The sequence below is a fragment of the Corvus moneduloides genome, chromosome 2 (genome assembly GCF_009650955.1).
Source record: "Corvus moneduloides isolate bCorMon1 chromosome 2, bCorMon1.pri, whole genome shotgun sequence".
Taxonomy (NCBI): Eukaryota; Metazoa; Chordata; class Aves; order Passeriformes; family Corvidae; genus Corvus; species Corvus moneduloides.
This window is the reverse complement of record NC_045477.1, coordinates 41471948-41495780: the sequence shown is the minus strand read 5'-3', so window position 1 is coordinate 41495780 and position 23833 is coordinate 41471948. Positions and strand designations below refer to the sequence as shown.

General features: G+C 36.7%; 1 protein-coding gene across 1 annotated transcript in view; it reads left to right on the top strand.

The window, feature by feature from the left end:
- The window catches only part of TRPC6 (transient receptor potential cation channel subfamily C member 6), an 81722-nt gene extending 58193 nt beyond the window's left edge, over window positions 1–23529 (top strand). Inside the window, exons 4-12 of the mRNA XM_032099233.1 lie at window positions 1882–2046; window positions 3983–4196; window positions 5979–6206; window positions 7579–7843; window positions 8671–8866; window positions 10173–10376; window positions 17025–17108; window positions 19543–19618; window positions 20414–23529. Of these exons, the coding sequence (XP_031955124.1) occupies window positions 1882–2046; window positions 3983–4196; window positions 5979–6206; window positions 7579–7843; window positions 8671–8866; window positions 10173–10376; window positions 17025–17108; window positions 19543–19618; window positions 20414–20565 (1584 nt within the window). The 3' untranslated portion in view covers window positions 20566–23529. The remainder of the gene's footprint in view (window positions 1–1881; window positions 2047–3982; window positions 4197–5978; window positions 6207–7578; window positions 7844–8670; window positions 8867–10172; window positions 10377–17024; window positions 17109–19542; window positions 19619–20413) is intronic.
- Window positions 23530–23833: the final 304 nt, after the last annotated feature.

Here is a 23833-nt window from a genome sequence, read left to right as displayed (position 1 = left end):
TGTCATGATGCTGGTATAAAATTGTCCTATTATTAAAATTTTTTTTTTGATAGTCTACAACACTGAAATGAATATTTGGGCCCTCTTGCACAGTGTATTTTACAATCAAAAGAATCCTCGCTTGCAATAAAAACAAGAAGCAGATGTTTGGGGTGAACACTGGTCCCAATGAGTATGAGAGCAAATGGCTCTAAAACAATGCGTAGCTATATGAAAAACTTTTAGATATATATTTTTATTTGAAATCTGTTTTTTAAAGAAAAGAAAAGATGGAAAAAAATTTGCACTACTTCTGAAGCCTGGAAAAATGTAAGATTTTATGAAAGCTAGAGAATAGCGCATCAGTGCAGTGCACTACGTAACGAAAATTGATACATGTTTTTGTCAAGCTGTTGTGTCTTGCTCAGAAAGTTGAGAAAACCTAGTGAAATTGCCTGTCTCACAGAAACTGTGTTTGTGTCTGTACAAAGGGACCAGAGACATAACCTGGGAATATTCGTACTGTGCTTCTTAGTTCTGGAGAAAGCAGGCTTTAGGCGGTGCCAGCTACGGGAATTATTGTCCCTTCTTTGGCTTGCTTTCATTTCTACAGTCAGTTTAGTACTCTGCTCTCCATCTGTATAGTGCTCAGTGAAACCAGCTGAGTTTGTAGCTGCATAAACATTGGAATTTCCCAGGAAACTTGACTTGGATAATACAGGTTGTAAAATTCTAGGTGACTTGTGTCGACCAGGGAGAAATTATATGTGTGGTGAAGTTTGTACAAACAAAGATCCAGAATGCACAGATAAATAGTATACTTCAAAAGCATCTTACCCTAAATTTTTACAAAAATTGAGTTCACATCCCTGGGGGACACACAAAAACTTTATATGTGAGTTCTATTTATGTGTTCATGAAGGGAAGAAAAGAAGAAAACCATTTTGGCTGAACCAGTATACAAACATGAACCTGCAAAACACTTGCCAAGCTACAGTCACTGAAGAGAGCTGAAAGAACTGTTGAAGAGAACAGATCCCATTGAGCTTGGGTCCTTCATAATGTTTGAGTCTCAGTGCTTCTGCAAATGTGAGCTTTCTTGCAACACTTCCTCTTGTCTCAGTATGTACATTTCTTACACCTTCAGGCAGTCATCTTTTAAGTACAGAGAAAGATTCTAGAAAGAAATAGTACGTTCAATTAAATTTTTAATTTTATTTACCTATCTCAATTTTAAAATATGCCGTGCACAAGAATCTACTATTTTTTGTATCTACCTTTGTAAGGTGCTTCTTATATTATCCAGAGGACACAAAGAGCCTTATAGGACAGACTTCTCAGTTTTGCAGTTTGTCCAGATGGTTCCAGACCCAAGTTACAGATAATCATTATCTGATTTCCTGCAAATGTGCAAAAAGCTGTTTCTTCATGTCAGCTGAGAAAAATGGTATTTTCTGTGTTAACATGTGTAAATTGACATATTGTTTCTTTCCTAAGTGAAGATTATGTAGCCTTTTTTGCAGAACAAAAGACTTAAAGTGTTGGAATTTCTGAAGCAGTAAAAGTTACCGTTTTTTAAATAAAATTAAAATTATAAATGTCAGAAACATATCGAGTTTGTCCAGATAAATTAGCCTTAGATGAAATTAATAGTTTGTGATGGAACATAGTGTTAATGAATAAGATTTTTATGTTAAAGTATTTATTGTTGCTGATGGCAACATGCCTGTTGGGGAGATTTGGCTTATCAAAATAGTTTTTCTTATACCCCTGTCAATGCTCCTTTGAATATAAGCTGTGTTTTAGCTATTCCATCGTTCTCAGTGCACTTCCTATAGCTGTAATTTAACAGAAGTTATTCTGATAGCCATATTATGTTTGTGCTTATTTCCTTTATCACAGTTTGTAGCACATCCAAACTGCCAGCAGCAACTCCTCTCGATCTGGTACGAGAATTTGTCGGGTTTGCGGCAGCAGACGATGGCAGTGAAGTTTCTGGTTGTCCTCGCGGTTGCGGTCGGACTTCCCTTCCTTTCCATGGCCTACTGGATTGCTCCTTGCAGCAAGGTCAGCCTGGGAAGCCTTGTCAGGGCCTTCTATTAACTCCTCTGCACCTAGATTCCTGTATGACAAAGACACACTTAAATAACACTTCAGGAACATGTTGTTTTAAAGCCAAGTTAGAATGGAATGGCTGCAAGGCTGCATGTCCGGACAATTGTAATTTAGACAGGTAAATGTGTTGTGTTAATTGCAACATGTAGTAAACAAAAAAGTAAAAAGTAGTAAAAAAAGTAAGTGATGATGGTTGACCAAGAGTTGCCTTGTAGAAATCCTGCTTTATAAACAAGGAGTCAAACAGTTTTTCATTTAGTTCTTGCCTTAGCAGGCAGATGCCGAGGATACTCACTTGCCATTGATTCAGAGCTAAACTAAGTTCAAGCTGTGGGTTGATTCCAACTACCTCAAAGGCAATTTTCTTTTTCATTATTAAAAATATATAGATAAAAGTCAAGACAGTGCTAATAGTCATATTTCGTGAGGTCTTCAAAGCAGTTACACAACCTGCCCTGCATTCTCTTGCGATGCACTGTCTGGGATTAAGTGCTACCAATATATCTGGTTTGGTTTATATGTAGTATGGAAAACCTTTCCAATAAAGATGGGTTGCAATTTCTGACCTCATTGAGCTTTGTGTTGAACCTCTGTTTCAGTTGTCCAGTATCCATTTTCAGTGGACACTAATGGAAAATTTCCCTTGACAGTATGTTAGAGGGAGCAGATAGCCTCCTATGAGGATTGTTCAAGATGTTGCAGTATGAGATCCGCAATTCTAGCAGTTGAATCCTGTGCATGTACAATGATTTCAGGGGAAGAGGAAGGTTGAAAGAGAGGACTGGGCTCTTTTTTTTTTTTTATTGTTCTCTGAGATGAGAAAGGCATCTTTTAAGTTTTGCCATAGTTTTAAATTTCTTTCAGTCTAGACAATAAAATCAGTTACATTATTTTCATTTTTTGGTATTGTGACTGGGGGTTTTATGAGTACTTTTCTCTTAAAACATGCTTTGAGACACATTTCACACATTTCAGTAATTGATTTTCTGCTATAGCAGTGACTTACCTACTTGTTATTTTCCTTTTTCAATGATTTATTGGTAATATACAAATACAGTCCGTCTGAAATTAAAAAGTACTTTTCTGCAGCTGCCAGATAAGTGGACAAGCTAAGACTCTTAATATCAATACAAGCACTTTCAAAAATAAAGTAAAGAATTGCTAAAAGTTCAACCTTCTGTGAATGTGCAAGGAACCTTTAGGTTTTTAAAGTGTTGCACTAAACCATTTTTTAAGTTTTTCATAGTCATTACAAAGCTGAGAACTTTTCCATTATATTAGTCAGGAGGAAATTAAGACTCTACATAACCACAAATATAACCTTTTGAGGTGTCACGACTTTTTTAAAAAAAGAAAATAAGTTGGGAAAACTGCACAATAACTGCTAAATTGAGTATCACATCAGTCAGGAAATGGAATTCTTTTCTTCATAATTCACTCATGGTGATAATCCTTTTAGTACGTGTGGCAAAATCTTATTTTCTGTCTTGTCTCACAGTGAAGCTGGCTAGCATTAAGAAATTCAACAACAGTAATAAATTTTTCTCTTGATTATCTATAGTAGACATAGATGCCACAAAATAATTACAGTATTATTTCAAATCGCTGAGTTAAATTATATATTTTATGCTTTTTTGTTTCAGTTTTGCTGTTATTCTATCACTGATATCCTAACTGAAACTGGTAGATTATTCCTCTGAAAATAGCAAATCAGTAGAAACTTCTAAGGATGACTGTGAGCAGGGCATCCTAGTATACAAACATTTTCAAATATTTGTTCCTTTGTATTACTGAAACATATGATTATCTGTGTTACTGCTCTTTTTATATAAATTTTATTTGGAGTCAGTCAGTGCAATATCCTTGTGTTTCTTACTCTCTGTTGCAGCTGGGGAGGATAATGCGTGGACCATTTATGAAGTTTGTAGCCCATGCAGCCTCTTTCACCATTTTTCTCGGTCTGCTTGTCATGAATGCAGCTGACAGGTTTGACGGCACCAAACTCCGACCTAATGAAACAACAGACAATGTAAAACAGCTTTTTAGGATGAAAACATCCTGTTTTTCATGGATGGAGATGCTCATTATTTCTTGGGTAATAGGTAAAAATCGTTGCTTAAATTTGTCTAGCTATGATTTCAAGTGAAGCTGAACCCAATTGTAACATTTCCTATTAATGTTTTGTGTAAAAATTTCAGCAAAGGGAGTTTATTCAGCTGTCTGCATTCCCACATGGGCCTTGTGTTTTTTATTGGATGTCAGCAGGATTCATATGTGTCTAGTTGATCACAAACATTCAGACTAAGTATTTAGGTGAAATTTATATTATCTGAATATGACGAATTCAGTTATATGAATATCAAAGCAAAGTGTCCACCAGTTGTCTTTTTTTTTGGGGGGGGGGGGGGGGGGGTGTCCAGTCACAGTGTGAGCTTCCAAGGGGAAAGATTTTTACATGAGAAGCCAAGATTTTTTGTGTCCAGTGTTCTCTTTCTGCTAGAATTCTCTTATTTTGCAAGCATGCTTGCAGAACTAATAGTGTTTTGCTGAATATATTAGTGACAAAAGAGAAGAATATAGATCCCTGAAGATTCAGTGGTAGATTTTTCCATCTCAACACGGGAATGAAATGAGTGCTATGAGTAGTACTTTGAGCTGACCCATTCAACTTAGTGATATAGGACTACTCAGAATTAGAACCTGAGCACAAACCTTCCAAAATATTTTAGCTGTCAGATTCTTATTTACTACTCCCTTTTATTCCAGTAGGATTTAGATGCTCATGTATTTTAAGGGTCTGGGGTCTGGTTGCTAGTTAAGCCAGTAATATGTGAGAGTTTAATTCAAGCTATCCATTCAATAGCTTCTATATTTAAAATACTTTGCTTTTGTGATCCCAGTGTGAGATCATAAATGTATGTATTTAATTGTAAAGCTGTTTATAAATTGCTATAATTGTGTTTTTTAGGAATAATATGGCACTTAGATTTCCAAAGTCTATAAATATCAATATTTTCATCTGGTAATAAAGAAGTAAATAATAATTTCTCAGTTTGAAGTTCTAGTTTGCTAATTTAATCTATTTTTATATCCGTGTCATGCATAAGACAGTTTATGAAAAATTGATTCATGCATACAGATGTGACACTGAATTTAGCTACTGTAATTGACATTATTATTGTCCTTATCTGAAAATGATGAAAAGTGCCTTCAACTTGACAAGTGTAAAAATTAGTGACGTTGTTCTGTTCAGTTATTAACTGTCTTTAGAATCCTAGAAATGTACTTCATAGTCATATAATTTTTATCTCAGAAAAAAAGAATTTTCACAATACAAAAAGTTGTCATAAGCTGATACTGTACTATTATTTTATTACAAAGGGACAATAGTTAGGACTCAAACAGATACCTTTGTCCTATTGAAGAAGCATTAGGTCTGAGTCTTACTTTCATGCTCATTTGTCAAATATATTTTCAATTTCAGTAAGAGGGACTGTACCCAGGGTAATGCAAACAAGAAATTGTGAGCTCTGCTTTAGTGGTAAAACTAAATATGATCATGCCAGAGCATTTCTGCTCTTCTCATCTCTTTCTGTGTCTGTAATAGATAGTAATACTCAAATCCCATTCCTCTCTTGGAAAGCTTTTGTAGTTTTACAGCAAAAAGCAGTCTGAAAGATCGTTATTGTTACTCAGATGAGAAAGTAGTCTTGGAATTTATATGAATTTACAGGTCCAAGGATTTAGTTTTGTGTTTGAAGTCCCACTGATCAAAATTCTTTTGATTTTGACTGCAACCACGAGCATGTCCTGTATATAATAAAAATATAAAACAAGCGTGAAGAATAAAGAACGCACTGTTTTCTCTGTTCTATTGTATACAGGCATGATATGGTCTGAGTGTAAAGAAATTTGGTCTCAAGGTCCAAAGGAATACCTCTTTGAGTTATGGAATATGCTTGATTTTGGTATGTTAGCAATTTTTGCAGCATCATTCATAGCAAGGTTTATGGCATTTTGGCATGCATCCAGAGCCCAGAACATCGTTGATGCAAATATGAAAGATCTGACAAGTCCAACACTGGAGCCCAACATAAAATACTACACTTTGGGTGAGTTGATTGCACATGACTAAGATGTACTTCTTGGGCCAACACAAACTGATTTTCTTTTAATAGGTCCTAATACCGTAGTTTCACAATGTAGTACTGAAGAAATTCCCAGTCCTCCTCTTTCTTATCCCTATGACAAGTTGAACATGAGTCAGCAGTGCCCTGGCAGCCAGGAGGACCAAGTGTGTCCTGGGGTGCATCAGGGCACAGCATCACCAGCTGGGCACAGGCTCCCCAGGGAAGTGGTCACAGCACCAGCCTGTCTGAGATCAAGAAGTGTTTGGACAGTGCTCTCGGGCACATGGTGTGACTCTTGGGGATGGTGCTGTGCAGGGCCAGAGGTTGGACTTGATGATCCTCATGGGTCCCTTTCAACTCAGCATACTGTGTCATTCTGTGACTCTACTATTTGATCATAGATCCCCTGGCTGTGCTTATACATCTTTTTGTAGACTGTTCTAGACAGCAGGCACTGAAATTATCTAATATCACAATAACTCACTGTCACCCACCCCTTTTCTAGATCATTTTAATCTGTTCAATTACACAATACTGTCCTGCAAACCAGTCTGTGGTGGTGCAACTGTGAATGGAATGTACTGTAACATAGGGACAGAACTAAAAAATAAGATGCAAGAAGTTCTTAAACCTGCTTTGCCAGCAAAGCCAATATATCTTTTATATATTATTTGCTCAGAGACTCTATTTCTTTAATATTTCTCAATCCACTCTCTTTACTAGTAAGAGATAAAAATGTTAAACTTGCTTGGCATATTTGGGAAACTCTAGAAGCTATTTTGCCCACATGAGAAAAAATGAAGCACTGTTGGCTTGTGTTCACTCTGAACACCACCACATCTTTCTTACCATTATTAATTATTTTCTCTAGATACTGAATTACATCAGTTTCTATCTCTATTCTGTGCTTCAGACACTTATTTCTGAGATGTTTGCATTTTTGCATTATCCAGACTACAGAAAAGCAGAATAATTAAAATGTCTATATTCTGAAACACATTAAATTGTAGTCTTATAAATTTTACTGGAAAGTTACAAATTTCACATAAGTCCTAAAAGCAATTAGTTAAGGCATTTTTTTATGTATGCATGTACACTGAAGTCTGCTTAGAGAGCGTCTGTGTATGGATAATATTAATAGTGAATATTTAATGCCAGTTTTTTTCATAGGGTAGCAAACATAACTTGATGGATACCAGGTTGAACATGAGCCAGCAATGGGCATGTGCAGCAAAGAACTAATGTATCCTGGGCTACATTAGAGCAGAGGCAGCAGGTGGTCCAAAAAGACCTCCCATAGATGATTACATGTTCTGCTGAAATACTGACAGGAATTCTCATCTTTTGTTTTCAGCCAGAATAAACTGGGATCCGTCTGATCCTCAGATCATTTCTGAAGGGCTATATGCAATTGCAGTGGTGTTAAGTTTCTCACGGATAGCCTACATCTTACCAGCTAATGAAAGCTTTGGACCACTGCAGATATCACTTGGGAGAACTGTGAAAGACATCTTCAAGTTTATGGTGATATTTATCATGGTGTTTGTGGCTTTCATGATAGGCATGTTTAATCTCTATTCCTACTATCTGGGGGCAAAACAAAATGAAGCATTCACAACGTAAGTACAACTGATTAAACTGTAACTTTTGTTTCTTAACAATAACTCAATAAAATCCTAAATGTTCTTTGCAATGCTACTGTATTTTTTGGATGTGGGAAACTGAGATCTCTTTATCAAAGTGAGGGAAAATATGTCTTCCAACAGATAGAGATAGATATGAAAAAGTACCTCAGAGGTTTGGACTTACGTTTATGTATATTTATAAACTGGTTTAGAGAAATACATATATTTAAATGAACTAACCTGAAAAAAAATATATCACTATTCCCACACTATGGCTTTACCCTGGAACTGTGGAATAGTAAATACTCAACTGGAAGACTGTGGTCCATAAGACTCATTTTTTTGAAAATTGATGATTTGCTATCAGATATTTTGTCTACTTCATAGCTTCAGAATATTTATTACATCAGTGGTGAAATAATTCATAGTAAGTGAACTAGTGGTGCAATTTAAATACAGCATTTACAGGTTAATTTTTTTTTTTTACTTCCACATTAACAGCAAGCTTGTAGCATGTAGACGAAAGTAGTTAACAAGCGATTTTTTGTAATATTCTTTTGACGATGGATATATGATTCCTAAAACCATCTAATATGAATCAGATGGTTTTATTGTCAGTCCTAAGCATTAGGAATCTTGTGTTATGAAACAGCCTGTACTCATGAAATTAGACAGTCTGCTTTTATGCACTGAGGTGGAGTTCAACATTATGATAATGGAAAAATTTGTGCACTGTATAAAAATGATAACTGGCAATTGCTACAATAAGAGTATACAGCTTTCTTCAATAACATATGCTTTTGTCCAATTTCTCCTTTTAGTGTTGAAGAAAGTTTCAAAACATTGTTCTGGGCTATATTTGGACTCTCAGAAGTTAAATCAGTTGTGATCAATTATAAACACAAATTTATTGAAAATATTGGTTATGTTCTTTATGGAGTCTATAATGTTACCATGGTCATCGTCTTACTGAACATGCTTATCGCAATGATCAACAGTTCATTCCAGGAAATTGAGGTAAAAAGTCCATTTATAATGAAATATCACCCTATTTACTGTTACAACTAATTGTCTAAAGCTCCTGGAAAATTTTCTTGTTGACATCTGATTTAAGACAAGTACCACAAAGGCTTTTGGAATATATTAGAAGAAAATACGAATTCCACTGTTCATTTTTATTATAAAATACCTGGCAGTTACTTAGCTGCATGTGCTTGCAGTAGTAATAACCAGACTGGAATAAGAAACTACTGCTGAACTGTGTTATGTGTCCTGAAGAGTATGGGCTACATGGTGTGAATCCTTCATTTGCCTCATTTGTAATTACTTGAGAAGTGTCCTTCTTGCTGCGAGGATGTTCTCTTTCCTATGCCTCGACCTTGCAAGCAAGTCTCCAACATGCTGTATTCTTTCATTGAAACAAGTGTTGCTCTAGACCTCTGCAGTGAACAAAACTTCACTTAGCAAAGTAATCAGCAGGGCTACTGAAAATCATAATGAACTTCTGCATTCCATGTAAAACAGAGGGCTAAATCATTACCACTGTTTAGAGAAAAAGTAAGCAAATCTCCAGGAGCTAGGCCATCCCAGACTTCCCCAGGGGATGCCCTTGCCAAAGCAGCAGACTCAGGTTTGACTCCACTCTGGTACCCGGTTTTGGGCTCTGGTTGGGGGCTGTAGTGTTGTCCCGCTTGAGCAGGAGCAACACATTGTCTAGGGAGGTTCACACTCTTCTGACTCAGGAGGCCACAGAGCAAACCTCTCAGGTTTGGAGCATTAAGAATACAGTGATTGGACAAAAGAGCTTCTAAAAACAGGTACAGCAGTATTGAGTCACAACCTTGAACTGATGTCAGTCCTTTCTGCAGAAAATCCTCTTAAACTTTACAGGGAGGAATAGAGTGGTTTGGTGATCATAAATGGTAAACATAAACCATGGGGATGATAGAATATCTGGTTTAATCATATACTCCAGCAAGTGGAAGGAATTAGGTAAGAATCACCTAACTTTTTAAACTTCATGTTAACAAAGTCTATAGACTATTCATGGAGTCTGTCATTATGATCCTGTATTGCAGACTATTAGCACTCTCTCTGGAATAAACAATGTTTAAATTAAATCCATTCTGTCCTTCTGCAATTGCATTATTTTAAATGGATTAATAAGAACTGTTCCATTAATTTAAATTTTGATTTTCATAGATCTTGATCTGTTTGAGAGTAACTTCAGCCAGTTACACTCGAAACACACGTTTAGCTAGAGCATCTTCAACAGTCGAAGTGGTATTAACAGTGTATTAACAGCTGTGTTTCTGTTTTACAGGATGATGCTGATGTAGAATGGAAATTTGCAAGGGCTAAACTTTGGTTTTCCTACTTTGAAGAAGGGAGAACTCTTCCAGTACCCTTCAACCTAGTGCCAAGCCCAAAATCTTTGCTGTATCTTCTAATCAGAATCAAAAAATGTATTTCTAAACCATTTTTGTGCCAAAAGAAAAGCTTTCAGGAAGACGCAGAGATGAACGAGGTAATTTTATCTTGTGTATACTGACTGCTAATTTTAGAAGATAAAGCCAATTTTAACTTCAATTTTATTGTTGCCCTGCTTTACCCATTAATTTCCAACATATTTCATTCGTACTGAGTCAGTCACTAATGTGGGAGAATAGAATAGAATAGAATAGAACAGAATTGAGTGTAAATATCCCTGCTAAAGTTCAGGTCCAAAGACATCTCCTGCTCTTCTCTAATCTGCAAGTCATTTCATTTCAGAATGCCGTCTAGATGGCCGGACAGATTTTACTTTTCGGAAACGCACACATGCTTTTTCCAGACACCATCTGTTCTTGCATGTGCTCCAAGAGGTTTCATTTTTCATTCCATTATTTTGCCAGTTACTGAAGGGAGGTTGAGTGGCCCAGTGTTGCTCAGATCATAGTTTTGACCTTTTTTGAAGATGGGTCTGACGCCTTTCTCCAGCCTTTGGGGACCTCTCCCAATATCCATGGTCTTTCAGAGATGATAGCATATTTGCAAGGTGTTGGTCTGCTCTCTCAGATGTAGCTACCTGTGGATGTAGCACTCTGGACTTGCCTGGGCCAAGTTCTTCCTTGTCTCCTTGAATTCATTCGCTATGCACAGAGGCCTGAGAGACTGTGATGAAGCCTGAGGCAAAAAAGACATCAAGTCCCTCATTCTTACCTTCATCCACTGTCATTTAAATACCTTTCCCCACTGAGCAGTAGGCCTTCATTTTCCTTGTCTGCCTTGCTGTTGTAGCAGTAGAAGTTCTTACTGCCCTTGCAAATGTCAGCTTAAGGAGAGCTTTGTCCTTCCTAATGCCACCCTCCTATGCCTGGGCAGTTTCTAAGTTCCCCCTTGGTAGCCTGTCTCTGCTTCCACTGAAAATCCACCTTGCTTTTATTGTGAAATATTTTGTTACCTGTTTTACTTGCACAGCTGCAGTAAAAAGCACTTGAGTTGATTCACTGGACGTGCTTAAAGGGCTTGTAGTCAGTGTATTTTTTCCTGCACTGTCTTGGTATAAATCAAATCAGCTGCTTTAGAAGAACATGGACTGTTAGGTGGTATTGTAAATGTAAAGACTGGCACTATTCTAGCCCTATTGTGACATGTTAGGGAAGAAGAGTCATGCAAGGCACCTGATCAGATGCAGTGGGTAGAAAGGTGAGCATATGCTAACATACACACACCAAAAAAAAGAAAGTTAGGATTTGTCATGGTGGCAGAAAAAAATTTTCTTCTGTGAAAATTTAAATGTGGTAGGATCTTTGTTAAAATGGGCTGTGGTCAGAGCAGAGGGCTGTTCAAGTTTAGGAGTTCTTGAGTCTGTAGTCAAGAGCCATTAGTCATTAGACTGGGGACCAGTAAAGAATTTACAACGGTCTGTCAGTTCTCTGTCATGAATGTTACCAGCACACTTTTCACACTTATCAGCTGAAGAGTACAAAAGGAAAAAATGCTCGCAATTCTAGAAGGAAGAAATGGAGTTTTGGGGGAAAACCCTGTGCCTCTGGTTAAGTTTATAGCAATTTATGAAAACAAACATAGGCATTACAAACACTGTCACCAAAGTCAAAATCGTTATTAAGTTCAAATGTCTCATCTCTATTACCAGAAATTTTTCTGGTGTTTCACAGATCTCACTTCATTTTATTCGGGAAATTTAATCCTAATGTATTTAAGACCTGACAGAAATGATACTGCATTTTCTCAGGCTTTTAATTACTGACATTTGCAAAACTTTTCATCAAGCTTCTTGATGCAACTTGATTTTAAAACCTTTGTGAGTGATAAAGTCATCACTGAAATATTGCGCATTCAAGGAGATGCGTATGAACTTAAAATTGAGTGATGGTGGAAAACAACCAATGGTTCTTTCTCTAATTCACCTAATTTGTGGATTTGCAAAGCATGTAAGTAGGTTACAAGCCTGTTTTAAAGACTTTTTAGCATGAAATTTATGTTCCCACAAAACAGGTACTCTTAAAAGTCCCATTTATACAGCCTAAGGAAAGAAGATATATTTTTATAATTCCATTCAAACTTAGAAATTCATGTTTCTAGAAAGGTGCAAAGTGTAATAATTACCAGTTCTTTATAAAACAGTAACAGGTTTGTCAGCTTTTACAGCAGTCCCTCTGGAAGAGAGCTGTAAGGATGCAAACACTGTTTATCAGATTTTTTCCTAACCCTGAATTAATTTTAAGTCTTCAAATATTAATGCTTTACACTCACTGCAGATTGTAGTGTAACTAATGCTAAATGAAATGTGCTTACTCCCCAGTCAAAGCAGCTATAAAACTGCAAATCAAATTAAAAAAGAAAAAGCTTTTATGTTGAAAAACATAAAGCGTCTGAGTCGCATTTTGCAGCAGATATTGGCATATGATTACATTTTTACTTACCTTTTGGACTGCCACATGCTGTGGAGCTGACTTTATCTGAATCTATGAGATACTGCTGCCCTGTGCACTTCCAAAAAGTAGCTAAAGTGGTTTTGTGTTACTTTTTGATCCACTGTTGATGATTCATTATTGTTGAGGCTGTCATGGCATCTTCTCAAAGGCACTCTCAGGCTTTTGGGATTTTGACTTTTGATTCATTTAGTGCTGAGCAGGTTGGTGCTGGTGTGACTGCTGAACAAGAAGCTACCTGTGCAGGGAGCTACTATCAATAAAATGAGCTGTGCAAAATAAGGAAAGATTTGGCAAGACCAGACCCAAGGCTTGATGGCTGTGTTTGTGCTAGTAAAATGTGGGTAGCTTATCTGGGTATTGAGGCCAATTCAGGAAGGGCTTGCCACTATTGAAGTAGCTTGTGTTGCAGTTAGGGCTGCTGCAAGGTCTTGTCCCCAGACCATTCCAGTTGCCACACTGTACCTAGGAAGATAGAAGGTGGTTCTGATGCAAGTCCTACCTGGGAGGACAGTAAAAGTTTACTGATGGAAGACGTTGCATTGCAGTGCCCAACAATGTTAATGCACGCTTGAGGTTACTGATTCACACCTAGCCTGTGGGTTGTTCTGCTGCACAGCCTGCATTTTCTCAGTGCAAAAGCAGCAGCAGCTTCAGAGTGAGTGTAAAGACAAGAGCTAGGCTGGGAATGAGGGAAATTCTGCTCCTAGATCCAGCTCTGCCCTGATTATTGTTGGCAGAAAACAAAGCCAGATGTTGTCAGTGCTAAACAGCAAGTAATTTACATAGCTGTGTTCAAAGTGTAGTACACCAGAAATTAAATTCCTGAGAAATATCTAAATACAATACTAAAGACTGTGAAGATGTTTTCTTCCAGGCTGTTGAATAAAATCCATAGATTTCCTGTTGCAAGCTAGAATGGCATTTTAAACATTGAGTGAGAAACTCAAACCAATAAAAGAGAGAAATAAGAAGAAGGAGAGTTTAAAAAAACCCTACTTTGACTTTTATTCTATATTTAAAAATTGCCTTGGCATTGATAAAGTTTATTGTTCAGGTGTCACAGAACTTGCTCATCTTCCTGAGCTAAAAATCAGCAGTGACAGATGATATATTTAAATTTTGTCCTTAAAACATGGCCTTTCAGAAAAGAAGTAAGGGACAACTATCTATTGAAGTAGCTTTAAGTCCCCACTCAAACAAAAAAAATATGTTAGTTTTAACTCTCATAGTTTAAAACAGTGTTTCTGAAATTTGCACAAATGATGTCTGGTTATAGGAGCACAAACTGAGTCATTTTCTGGGAACCCTCCCTTCTGATCCAAGAACGTACAGTTTTTTGGAATTGCAAGTTGACAGCAGCTTCTGATTTAAGACATTAATAAAGTGCTAAACAAAACAGCTACAATAATTACATTACTATTCTGATTGCATTGAGTTTTAAGCAATACTAGAGAATGACTATATGAGAGTGAAGTTTAAAGATGAAAGTGTTTTCAAAGAGCAGTGATCCACATATCCTGCATTTCATATTTCACACAACACTCTAGGAGAATAATTTTTTTTGTTGGGATTTATATCATTGTTTTATTTAATTTATATAATTTCCCCTCTGGTTTCTCATGTTCAATAAATGTTAACTTAAAAATACGAATTCTAGGTCAGTCATCAATGTGACAGGCTGAGTGTACTCTAGTACTAATTTTGGAAAAAGAAAAAAGACGTAGGCAGGAATTTGAAAGAGAGTTTAAAGAGAGCTTAAAGAGAGTTTTAAAATGTTATTAGATGTTATAATGAAATCTTGGCAATCTCTGCCACCTAGTGGTCATTCGGCAATTTACAATAGAGCTTGTGTCCTGCTGCTGGTACACGTAAGAAGATTTAATGAAGTTACAGACTCCTGGTTTACCAGCCAACTTTCAAGATGCGCTCTGTAGCTAATTAAAAGTACATTATTCTCTTTTAAAATGTGCTGAAGGGTGAAGGTTAAGATAAAGGCGTTACGCTGAGCCTGGTTTTACAAGTTTGCCGTGTCTTAACTCATCTCACTACATACTACCAATTTTGTTTTTTCAAGTGAAAATCAAATTGTAATTAAGCAATGGATTAACTTTTGAGGTGAACCAATGTAGAATAAATTTGAAACTGGTAACCAGCATGAAAAATTGCTTTTAAAATATATAATAAAATACATAGTAAATACTAAAAAATACCTAAGGAAAATAAATGAATTTGTAGATTGTGTATAAACTGGTAAGTAACAGGATCATGGATGGCATCACAGCTGCAGAGTCAGAGATCCAGAAGTGCTGGGATACCAGCCACACAGCTGGAGCCCAAATTCACAGCCTAGAGCAGCTTTACCCAAGGCAACTTCCCTCTGTTGCTGCAGAGGAAGCATGACCTTCCTCTTATTCTACTGTATTTTTTCCAAAAATGGTGCATGAGAAATCCAGGAGCTGAAATAGCAGGAAGATTGTTTTCCTCTTTTAACCCAGTGTTAAAGGTGAGGCCCAAGAAAGTATTATTAGTTCTAAAATCCTGAAAAACATAGTGATTACATAGTGATTGTGTGAATTCACTAGCCATTATTTTTTATTATAAATCAGATACCTAGTTTAAGTTAAAACATTTTGATATGATTGTTTTCTACTATATATTCAGAATATTTAAGGTTGCTTTATTCAAGCATGAAGAAATAGGAATTTGCCCTTTTGATACATCGTTAATTTCCATCCATGTGTAGATTAATATGTAAGAGAGAAATATTATTTTATATTTATATGCCATTTATCTTTTATCACTACTTTTGCTTAGTCAAGTAAACATAGAATACATAAGGTTTTTTTAAAGTATGTGCAAATAGATCTTTGAATCTTTCTAAAGAACTAAAAAAATTCCCAAATTCAGTGAACACTTTATATTAATTGCTAATGAATATATTTTACCAATAGATGTAATCAATTTTTGTATCAAAATACAAGCCTGATCTAATGGAAGGTGTCCCTGCCAATGGCGGAGGCATTGGGATGCATGTTTTTAAATGTCCCTTCCAACACAAATCATTCTGTGATTCTATGGAATGCTAAACAAAATCTAAAAGTATTTAAATTATTCCCAGTGTACAGGTGCATAAGCATAGAATATAAGCATCTGCCTATTTGCATCCCCAACAAATTATATCCCAGAATATCCCACAGAGTACTTAACAGGCTTCAAAGGGCCCCAGTCTTCTTATCAGTAGATGCTTGATATATTAGGACACAACATAGAGAAGTTCACTGGAAGTACAACACGATCCCACAGGATTTGAGACACTGCACTGATAGTCCCATCCTTTGAAACTGTAAAAATTTTGTTAAACCGTGTATAATTTCAGGGAGCTTGTTAGTGACAGTCCCACTTATTCCTCATCCAGATCTATCATGATTTATATTTCTTGCACTGCTAGTTGAACTGGCCCCACTCTATATCTGAAGTAATACTATTTGTGTTTACAGTTGCTGTTCACTCTTATTGCAGCCCAGTCATTCAACTTGAGTCCCAGTTCACCATTTTGTGATGGCTTAGGTTTTCTCAAAGACGTAAATCAGTAATGAAGCCTGCAAATTGCATCCTCAGCGTTTCACCAGGGATGTCCTTTCAGCATGTGTAATGAAGAAGATGCAAATCAGAAATGGCACCTGATAATCTCGTGGTCCCTGGAACAAGCTGCTTAACTTATTGCATTCAACCATTAGTACAAGTGAGGGGAGAAGCAAACTTCTTGTGTATTTTGTGGTAGTAGAGGTCACATGAGTTACAGGCAAGTGCCATGAAAGGAAGGAAAGGGATAATGCTGCCACCCTTCTTTCACTGGTTCTCTCACACCCTGCCCTGACTTTCCTACAAAGCTGCACCACTGCTGCGTTTCTCCTGACATGGATTCCCCCTCCTGTGCACCAGGGGAGCCCACAGGGATGTGGCTGTTCTGCTCTGGTCCCTTGGGAATGTTAGGAGCTGTGAGAGGCAGAGTAAAGGAAGGAACCCTCCTGGTTCTCGCCTTCTGACATCACAGTCTGAAACGGTTTTTTCAACTCATGTGATGAAATTATGTAGAGGTATGAGGACTTTACCACAATAATTTAACATTTCCCAAAATTCTCTTAACAGTTAATGTTCTGTCATAGGATATATACATGAGATATACTTATTGATCTTTTATTTATTTTGTACTATAAATATTTTTTCCATTTCAGCTTGGTCAAAGGAAGCAATCAAGTATAAGAAGCTCAGATGAAATCCACTTAAACAGTTTAAACAATCCTCCAAGACAATACCAGGTAAAAACCAGTGTATTTTTAAATAAAATCAAGAAGCATTAGAATCGGCAGACTGATGGCATGAGGACAGTTTTGAATTGATACTGAACAACATGAGTCAAGAATAAATCCACAGACCTTGTATATATCAGAAGTAAATGAAGTGGTTTGAGTATTTGCAGTACAATCTGAGAGTGTTTTTCTCTCCTCGTAGTTTCTTAAATGGTACCTTTATAGTGCAATATTTTAATGTGCTTTAGAAAAGTGTTTTTAATTTTAGAGACAGGCTGTCTTCAACTGCACAATGTGAATTGAGAAAACCAAAAATAAACCCAAAATCTTCCCATTCCATCTGCTGAAGCAGATCAGCTTATTGTGGCACACCTCTAGATACAAATGCCTCAAGCACTGCAAGTATCTGTCAGCCTTTATCCTATCAATGCAGTCTCTTTTTCCTTTGCCTCCTAAACAACTGCAATGAGCCTTTGTTGAGCAGTTAAGTATAGAGAGACTCAACACAGTCCACATAAATCTCAGTTATTCTGGTCCAGAGACTGCTGCTTTCCTTCTTGCAATATTACAGAGTAGGTGGAAAGGAAGAAGCAAGAGCTGTCTGGGCAGTATAAAAAGACAATCTGAATGAAAAAGGGTAGAGAAAACAAGTATACTTTATTGACCACAAGACAGAAAAAAGATTTTCCCTTGCTCAGGCTAGCTTTGCTCCTTTCTTAAGTTATGCAGTGTCTACGCAAGTCAGTTCCAAAAACTCCTTGACTTTTTCACAACCACTTTCATTATGATGCAGGGATAGATATTAGCATTAAAAATCTACCCCACAAATATGTGTGGCTTTATATTTGAAACATTTTTGAATTAGTATAATAAACAGTACAGCTGCTGACCTTGCAAGCATGACTGTAGTGATGACCTGGGACCACTAATCTGGGATGACTCGCCTCACAGCTAGCTCTGGTCAGCTCTATTATTGTGGAGACAAGGCAGGCACATAAATCTATGTATGTTTTATATCATAAAATGGAAAAGAAAAAGTATCATGTTGTCATGAACTACATCCTAGGAAAATATTAAACCCAAAGGCAGAAATATGTATCCTAAAATGTACTTGGGTACCTTGTTCTTTTTGAAGTAATTTGAACTAGTGGGAGAATCAGGGGCAGAATTTTTTTTTCTGGAAAGGTAAAATATACAATAAATTTGCTGGCATAGGTTCCCCTTATTATTAGCAAGCGGTTGGTCATTCTAATGGTATGATCTATTTGATCAATTTTAGTTGTTTCAGATGAACTGTGCTCTCAGGTTTGCTCTTTTTATCCACAGAATGAAGTAAACGTGACAGATATGTATATTTACATTAAAAAGTATCTGTCTTTGGTTAGATGAATCCCAGCTGAGATATTTAAATGACTCTTAGAATTTTGGGTCCTATTTTCTCTAAGCCCAACTCTGGGAAAACATAACTTAGCAAATATATCAAAATAGGTTCAAATAAAATGACAACAAAAGGGTTTAGCAATCAGCAGGATCATTATCATCTTCAGGTAGTAATAGAGGCCAGATGGCTTCATCTTCTTGGAGATCAAAGCTGCAACTGTATTAAGCATTCTTACATACTCCAGTAGTAGGTTAAACCTTGTTAATTAGAACATTCATAAGATTGTCCTTAGTTTTGTAACTTTCAAGTATATATATATGTGTGTGTGTGTGTGTGTGTGTGTGAGAATAATCATAAAGGTTAAATACCTACGCTAAATGAAAGCAGAGATTTATATAATCAGTTACTTGAACCTGTCAATTCCTGTCAAGTCCTACACTGAAATACCTGAATGCAACAGAAGGTAACAGATGTGTCATAATTTAATCCCAGCTGTCAACTAAGTGCCACACATTTGCTTACTCACTCTCCCCACACTGCCCCTTCCAGCTGTATGGGATGAGGAGGAGAATCATAAAAGGTAAAACCTGTGAGTTAAGAATACTTCACTAATTTAAATAAAGCAAAATATAATAGTAGTAGTAGTAGTAGTAGTAGTAGTAGTAGTAGTAGTAGTAGTAGTAGTAATGAAAAGGAGAGATAGAGGAGCAGTGATCAGCCTTCAAGGCCAAGCCTCCCCAGTCTGAATCTTGAACAGGATGGTCTGTGGTATGAAATATTCCTCTAGCCCAGCTTCCTGTGCACCTGCTCAGTAGCAGAGCCTGAGGCATTGAAAAGTCCTTGACTTTGGGTAATCGCTGCACGGCAACAATTGAAACACCAGTGTGTTTTCGACATTGTTCTCATACAAAACACAAAACTCACACTGTACCAGCTACTAAGAGGAAAATGAACTCTGTCCCAGCAGAAACCAGGACAAGAGCTCTTACTTTGAAATACCATAGCAATACTAGTCCAACTAAGAAAACTCTTTTTCTTTCTTTCTTTCTTTCTTCTCTGCAGAAAATAATGAAGCGTCTTATTAAGAGATATGTGTTGAAAGCTCAGATAGATAAGGAAAGTGATGAAGTCAATGAAGGTATGTTGATGAATTTCATCACAGAATCAAAACAAGCTAAAGTGGTTACATATGCCACTTGAAAAAAATGTTTGCAAAATACTTAATCCACTTGACGTGTTTACAAGTGCAAGATGTAAAAATTAACATGAGATTGAAGAGGGAATGGGATTTCTGTCTCTTCTCTCCCTACTATCACTGATCTGACAAGCTTTAAAATGTGCTTCTATGTCTAGTAATAATAGAATCACAGGATAGTTTGGTTTGGAAGGGCCCTTAAATATCACCTAGTTCCTTAAGGATCTGGTGGCCTGGGTGGTGCTGGATTGATGATTGGATTCGGGGATCTTAGAGGTCTTTTCCAGCCTAAATGATTCTGTGACTCTATGATTCTGTGATCTCTCTTTCAGCAGAACAGCAGCTTCCATTAAATAGATCATGTGAATTTTGTGAATTCATGTGGTCTCTCACACTTTTGCCTTCAGATTTGTTTGATTTTTCATGAACTGCATCTTCATATTCCTATTCCCAAGCCACCATTCCACGGAGGTTAGCTCAGCTGGTCAGAGCATGGTGCTAATAACATCAAGATTGTGGATTTAACCCCTGTGTGGGCCATTCACTTAAGAGTTGGACTCAGTGATCATTGTGGGTCCCTTCCAACACAGATTCACCCTATGATTCACCAACAGGTAGCAGAATATATACTTTTCAACAAAGAAATACAGAAAAAACCCATGATAATTGTAAGATTTTTGGATATGGTGTTTTTTTCTTTTGTTTCTTAATATTGTGATCTTTTAAAATCTGTTGCAGGTGAACTGAAGGAAATTAAACAGGACATCTCGAGTCTCCGGTATGAACTCCTTGAGGAAAAATCTCAGAATTCTGAAGATCTGGCAGAACTTATAAGGAAACTTGGGGAAAAACTGTCAATTGACTCTAAGGAAGAAGAAAGCAAGAGATAACCAAAATGTTTAAGAGATGCAACAGAATGTTAACGATTCACTTAAAGCCATATTTCTGTTTTCAAGTCTAGCTCACATTTGTACAAAGATTCAGAAATTAAATCATTCCAATTCTTTATTGAAAAAACACAGTGGCAAATCCTCTAGGTCTACAGCAGGGAGGAGATACCACTTCAGTAAAAATATTTATTCTTTACCTGCTGAAGAATAGTAGATCTGAGATAATTTAAATATTTAGTTTACCTCTTTTAGAGCTCCAGTGGAATCTTGATAAGCCCAGTCATGAAAGAGTAAAAACATAGATCTAAACTTCTCCTCTGTTAACTGTTTATTTTTTGCAAATTTTGTTTTTTAAGCATTCTTACATATATTTTATTGAAGCAAAAGAGAAAAATTCCAGGCATATATATATATCTCAAAAGCTATTGAATTTTTCCAGTATCCCCAACTAGCAAAAAAGCTCAAAGAAGCTAACTGCCTTTCTTAAAAATGTCTAAGATATTAAAATAATTTATGAACATTTCCATGTAGAGGTAGATATCAGGACACTCAGAGTACTGTGTTGTACTTTTCCCTACTGATCCCTGTCACCACTGGACTATCCTGAGATACCTAGGTTCCAATGAGAGTTAATGCATTAAGAAAGAAATATTTTTCACCAAGTTCATCGAAAAGCTATTGCTGAGGCTGGAAGAAAACCTTCTTTAATCCAAAATAGTTAACCATTGATGTTCCAATCTGTTTCAGAATTCCCAAGTTCTCCAGCTTTTACGTTCAGCTTGAACTGAACCTCCCAAACTGCAGGGTGGGGCTTTGAATGTAACATTTTTATTTGAGGTGCAAGATACTAAAATGTTAGGTGCAAACCTCTTTTAGAATTCTGGGAATGTCATGCATGGAGGACCATGTTTCCCATTTAAACAGTTGAACCTGTTTAAATCATTAAATTTTCGTCAGACCTATCGATAGCAAACAAAAGCATCTTGTTCCAAAAAATCATGAAATCTCATCTTTTACGGATATGCATCCCATGTCCTTTTTTCCACTGGTGAAAGCTCAGCTCTTGTGCTGTATTCTTTAGGACTCTTTTAATGAAGAATCTTCACTCCCTGTGAGAAGGAAAGCTCCAACACTTCCACCCTGCCCACTGCAATAGTTAAAAGTTTCTTTCTGTTAAACTGGAGATGAGGTATCCCATGCTGTGTCTGGCTGTTTGTTGTGTGACAATGTCCGTGCAGGAAAATCAGCTGGTTTCTGTCTTTCCAGATAGGAACAGCATAAATTCCATGTCATTTTTCCCTTGGTTAATATAGTAATTTGTGTTTCTCTCTTTTGACAGTCACTAATTCTGGAAGTGTTATGAACATGCATTACATTGGGCATGTCTGCTTCTCTTTAAGCTTTTCTGAGATTAGTGAAAGGGCTGTGAAAAATTATAACATGGTATCAAGGTGTATAACACACCTGTAAAAGAATTGTATTAAGACTTAAAAAGGCTTGTCAGTAACTGCTTTAAAATTAGCTTTGTGACACTTATTTACTGTGGAATGTATTAGAATGTTTCTGCCTCTCCCTTTTAGGCTGGAGATTATTTTTAATGGGTTTAGATTCGTTTCCAGCTGGATTTATTGGTAGTTCTTTTTAAAAAATTGTTGATGGAATCACTGTGTATTTTCAGGGAAAAAAACCCATGTATTAGAATGGGTTTTGAAATCACTTTGAGACAGGTGGAGGTGAGGGACTGAGGTCAGCCTGCCCCATGAGTGTTTGTCATGCTGTGGGGGAAGTGCTTGGCACGGAAGTGTAGCAACAAATAGAGTGTGGGGGACAATGTGTGTCCTGTGGGCCTCAGGTGTAATGAACTCAGGTTTAGAAACTTTTAAGGCTTCTCCCTCTGAGGGAAAAGAAGGAATGTGAGGATTCAAAGGTAGTAGAGCACAGGCAACTGGTGTGACCTCAGGCTGGAAGGCAGTGTGACAGTAACTTCACTGCCTTTTGGCTCCTGGATAGTTCCTGGCCATCTCCCTTGGCCAGGACTGGCCTCTGAGTTGGAGTTCCACCTGAGAATTTTGGTTTTCTGAAACAGTGGGCAGTTAGTTCAGGTCCACTGAATGTCTGTGGTAGAGACCATGCTGCACGAAGCACATCTTCCATCTGTGAGAAGCTCTTCGGAAAATCTGTTGGTCAGAATCTGAGGTAACAGGGACAGTCAATGTTCACTTTCAGTAATCAGAAGTCTTAATTTTTGGTCATTGTGATACACAGTGTGGATCTGCTGTAGTGCTCATTGATGGTAAACCTTCACTCTCCATAAACCCAGTGAAAGGAAATACATATACACGGTTTGAGATCCAGGCACTTTTAAAGGGAAGATTTTTATTACAGAGGTAAAATGTACACTGTGAATTTGTTTAAGCCCAAAATTTGATGTACCTTAAAACTATAAGATCGTAATGTATATATTGTATTTCATGAAGAAAATACATATGGATTTTTTTAACCATTGAAGATATTTTATATGTAGTTATGACTCATGGAACAATTTGTTAAATATATTTGAAGAGGTCTATTGCCAAATGTAGTGTGACAAGCAATGTAGTATTTAAAATGAGCACAATACCAAATATATTATTCTGATTTAAAAAAATTAAATGTACCAGACTAAAAATGCCTTTGTGATCCATTGTCTGAATATTTTGGTATTTCACTGCGAACGTTCAGCTGCTTTTGCTTGGAAGACTGATATGGTAAAAAATTTTCATTTGCTAACAACACTAATACAAAAAAACATTTCAAAGAGGGAACAAGGGTCCTTTCATACTTAACTGGACTCAAGGCCAAGTATTTTGTCTCCTGTGACTGTGTTTGATGCTAGATATTTCAGAACATTTTCAGGAAGTAACAGATAATTTTCATCTTACTTAGTTCTGCTTTTGGTTTCTAATAACACAATAACATAATTTGGTGAGGAAGTATTTCCAGATGTTTTTGTTCTTTATTAGGATAACAAGATAGTCTTGCTACCTACTTGTTTCTTTAAATCTTGTTGATTACTTGAGCTCAGCAATTCACAGTTTCTGTATCAGCAGCTTCCACATCTAAACCAGACCTGCTATGAAGCATTGCCTTCATATATTATTTTTCCCCTAATTCTTAAACTTGAAGTATGAAATACGGTGAGTAGATTTTATCATCCCTTAGAGAATCTCCTTTCTGTTCACCCAAAAGTATTTCACAAAGAGATATAGAAGGGCTTATGAACTTCTGA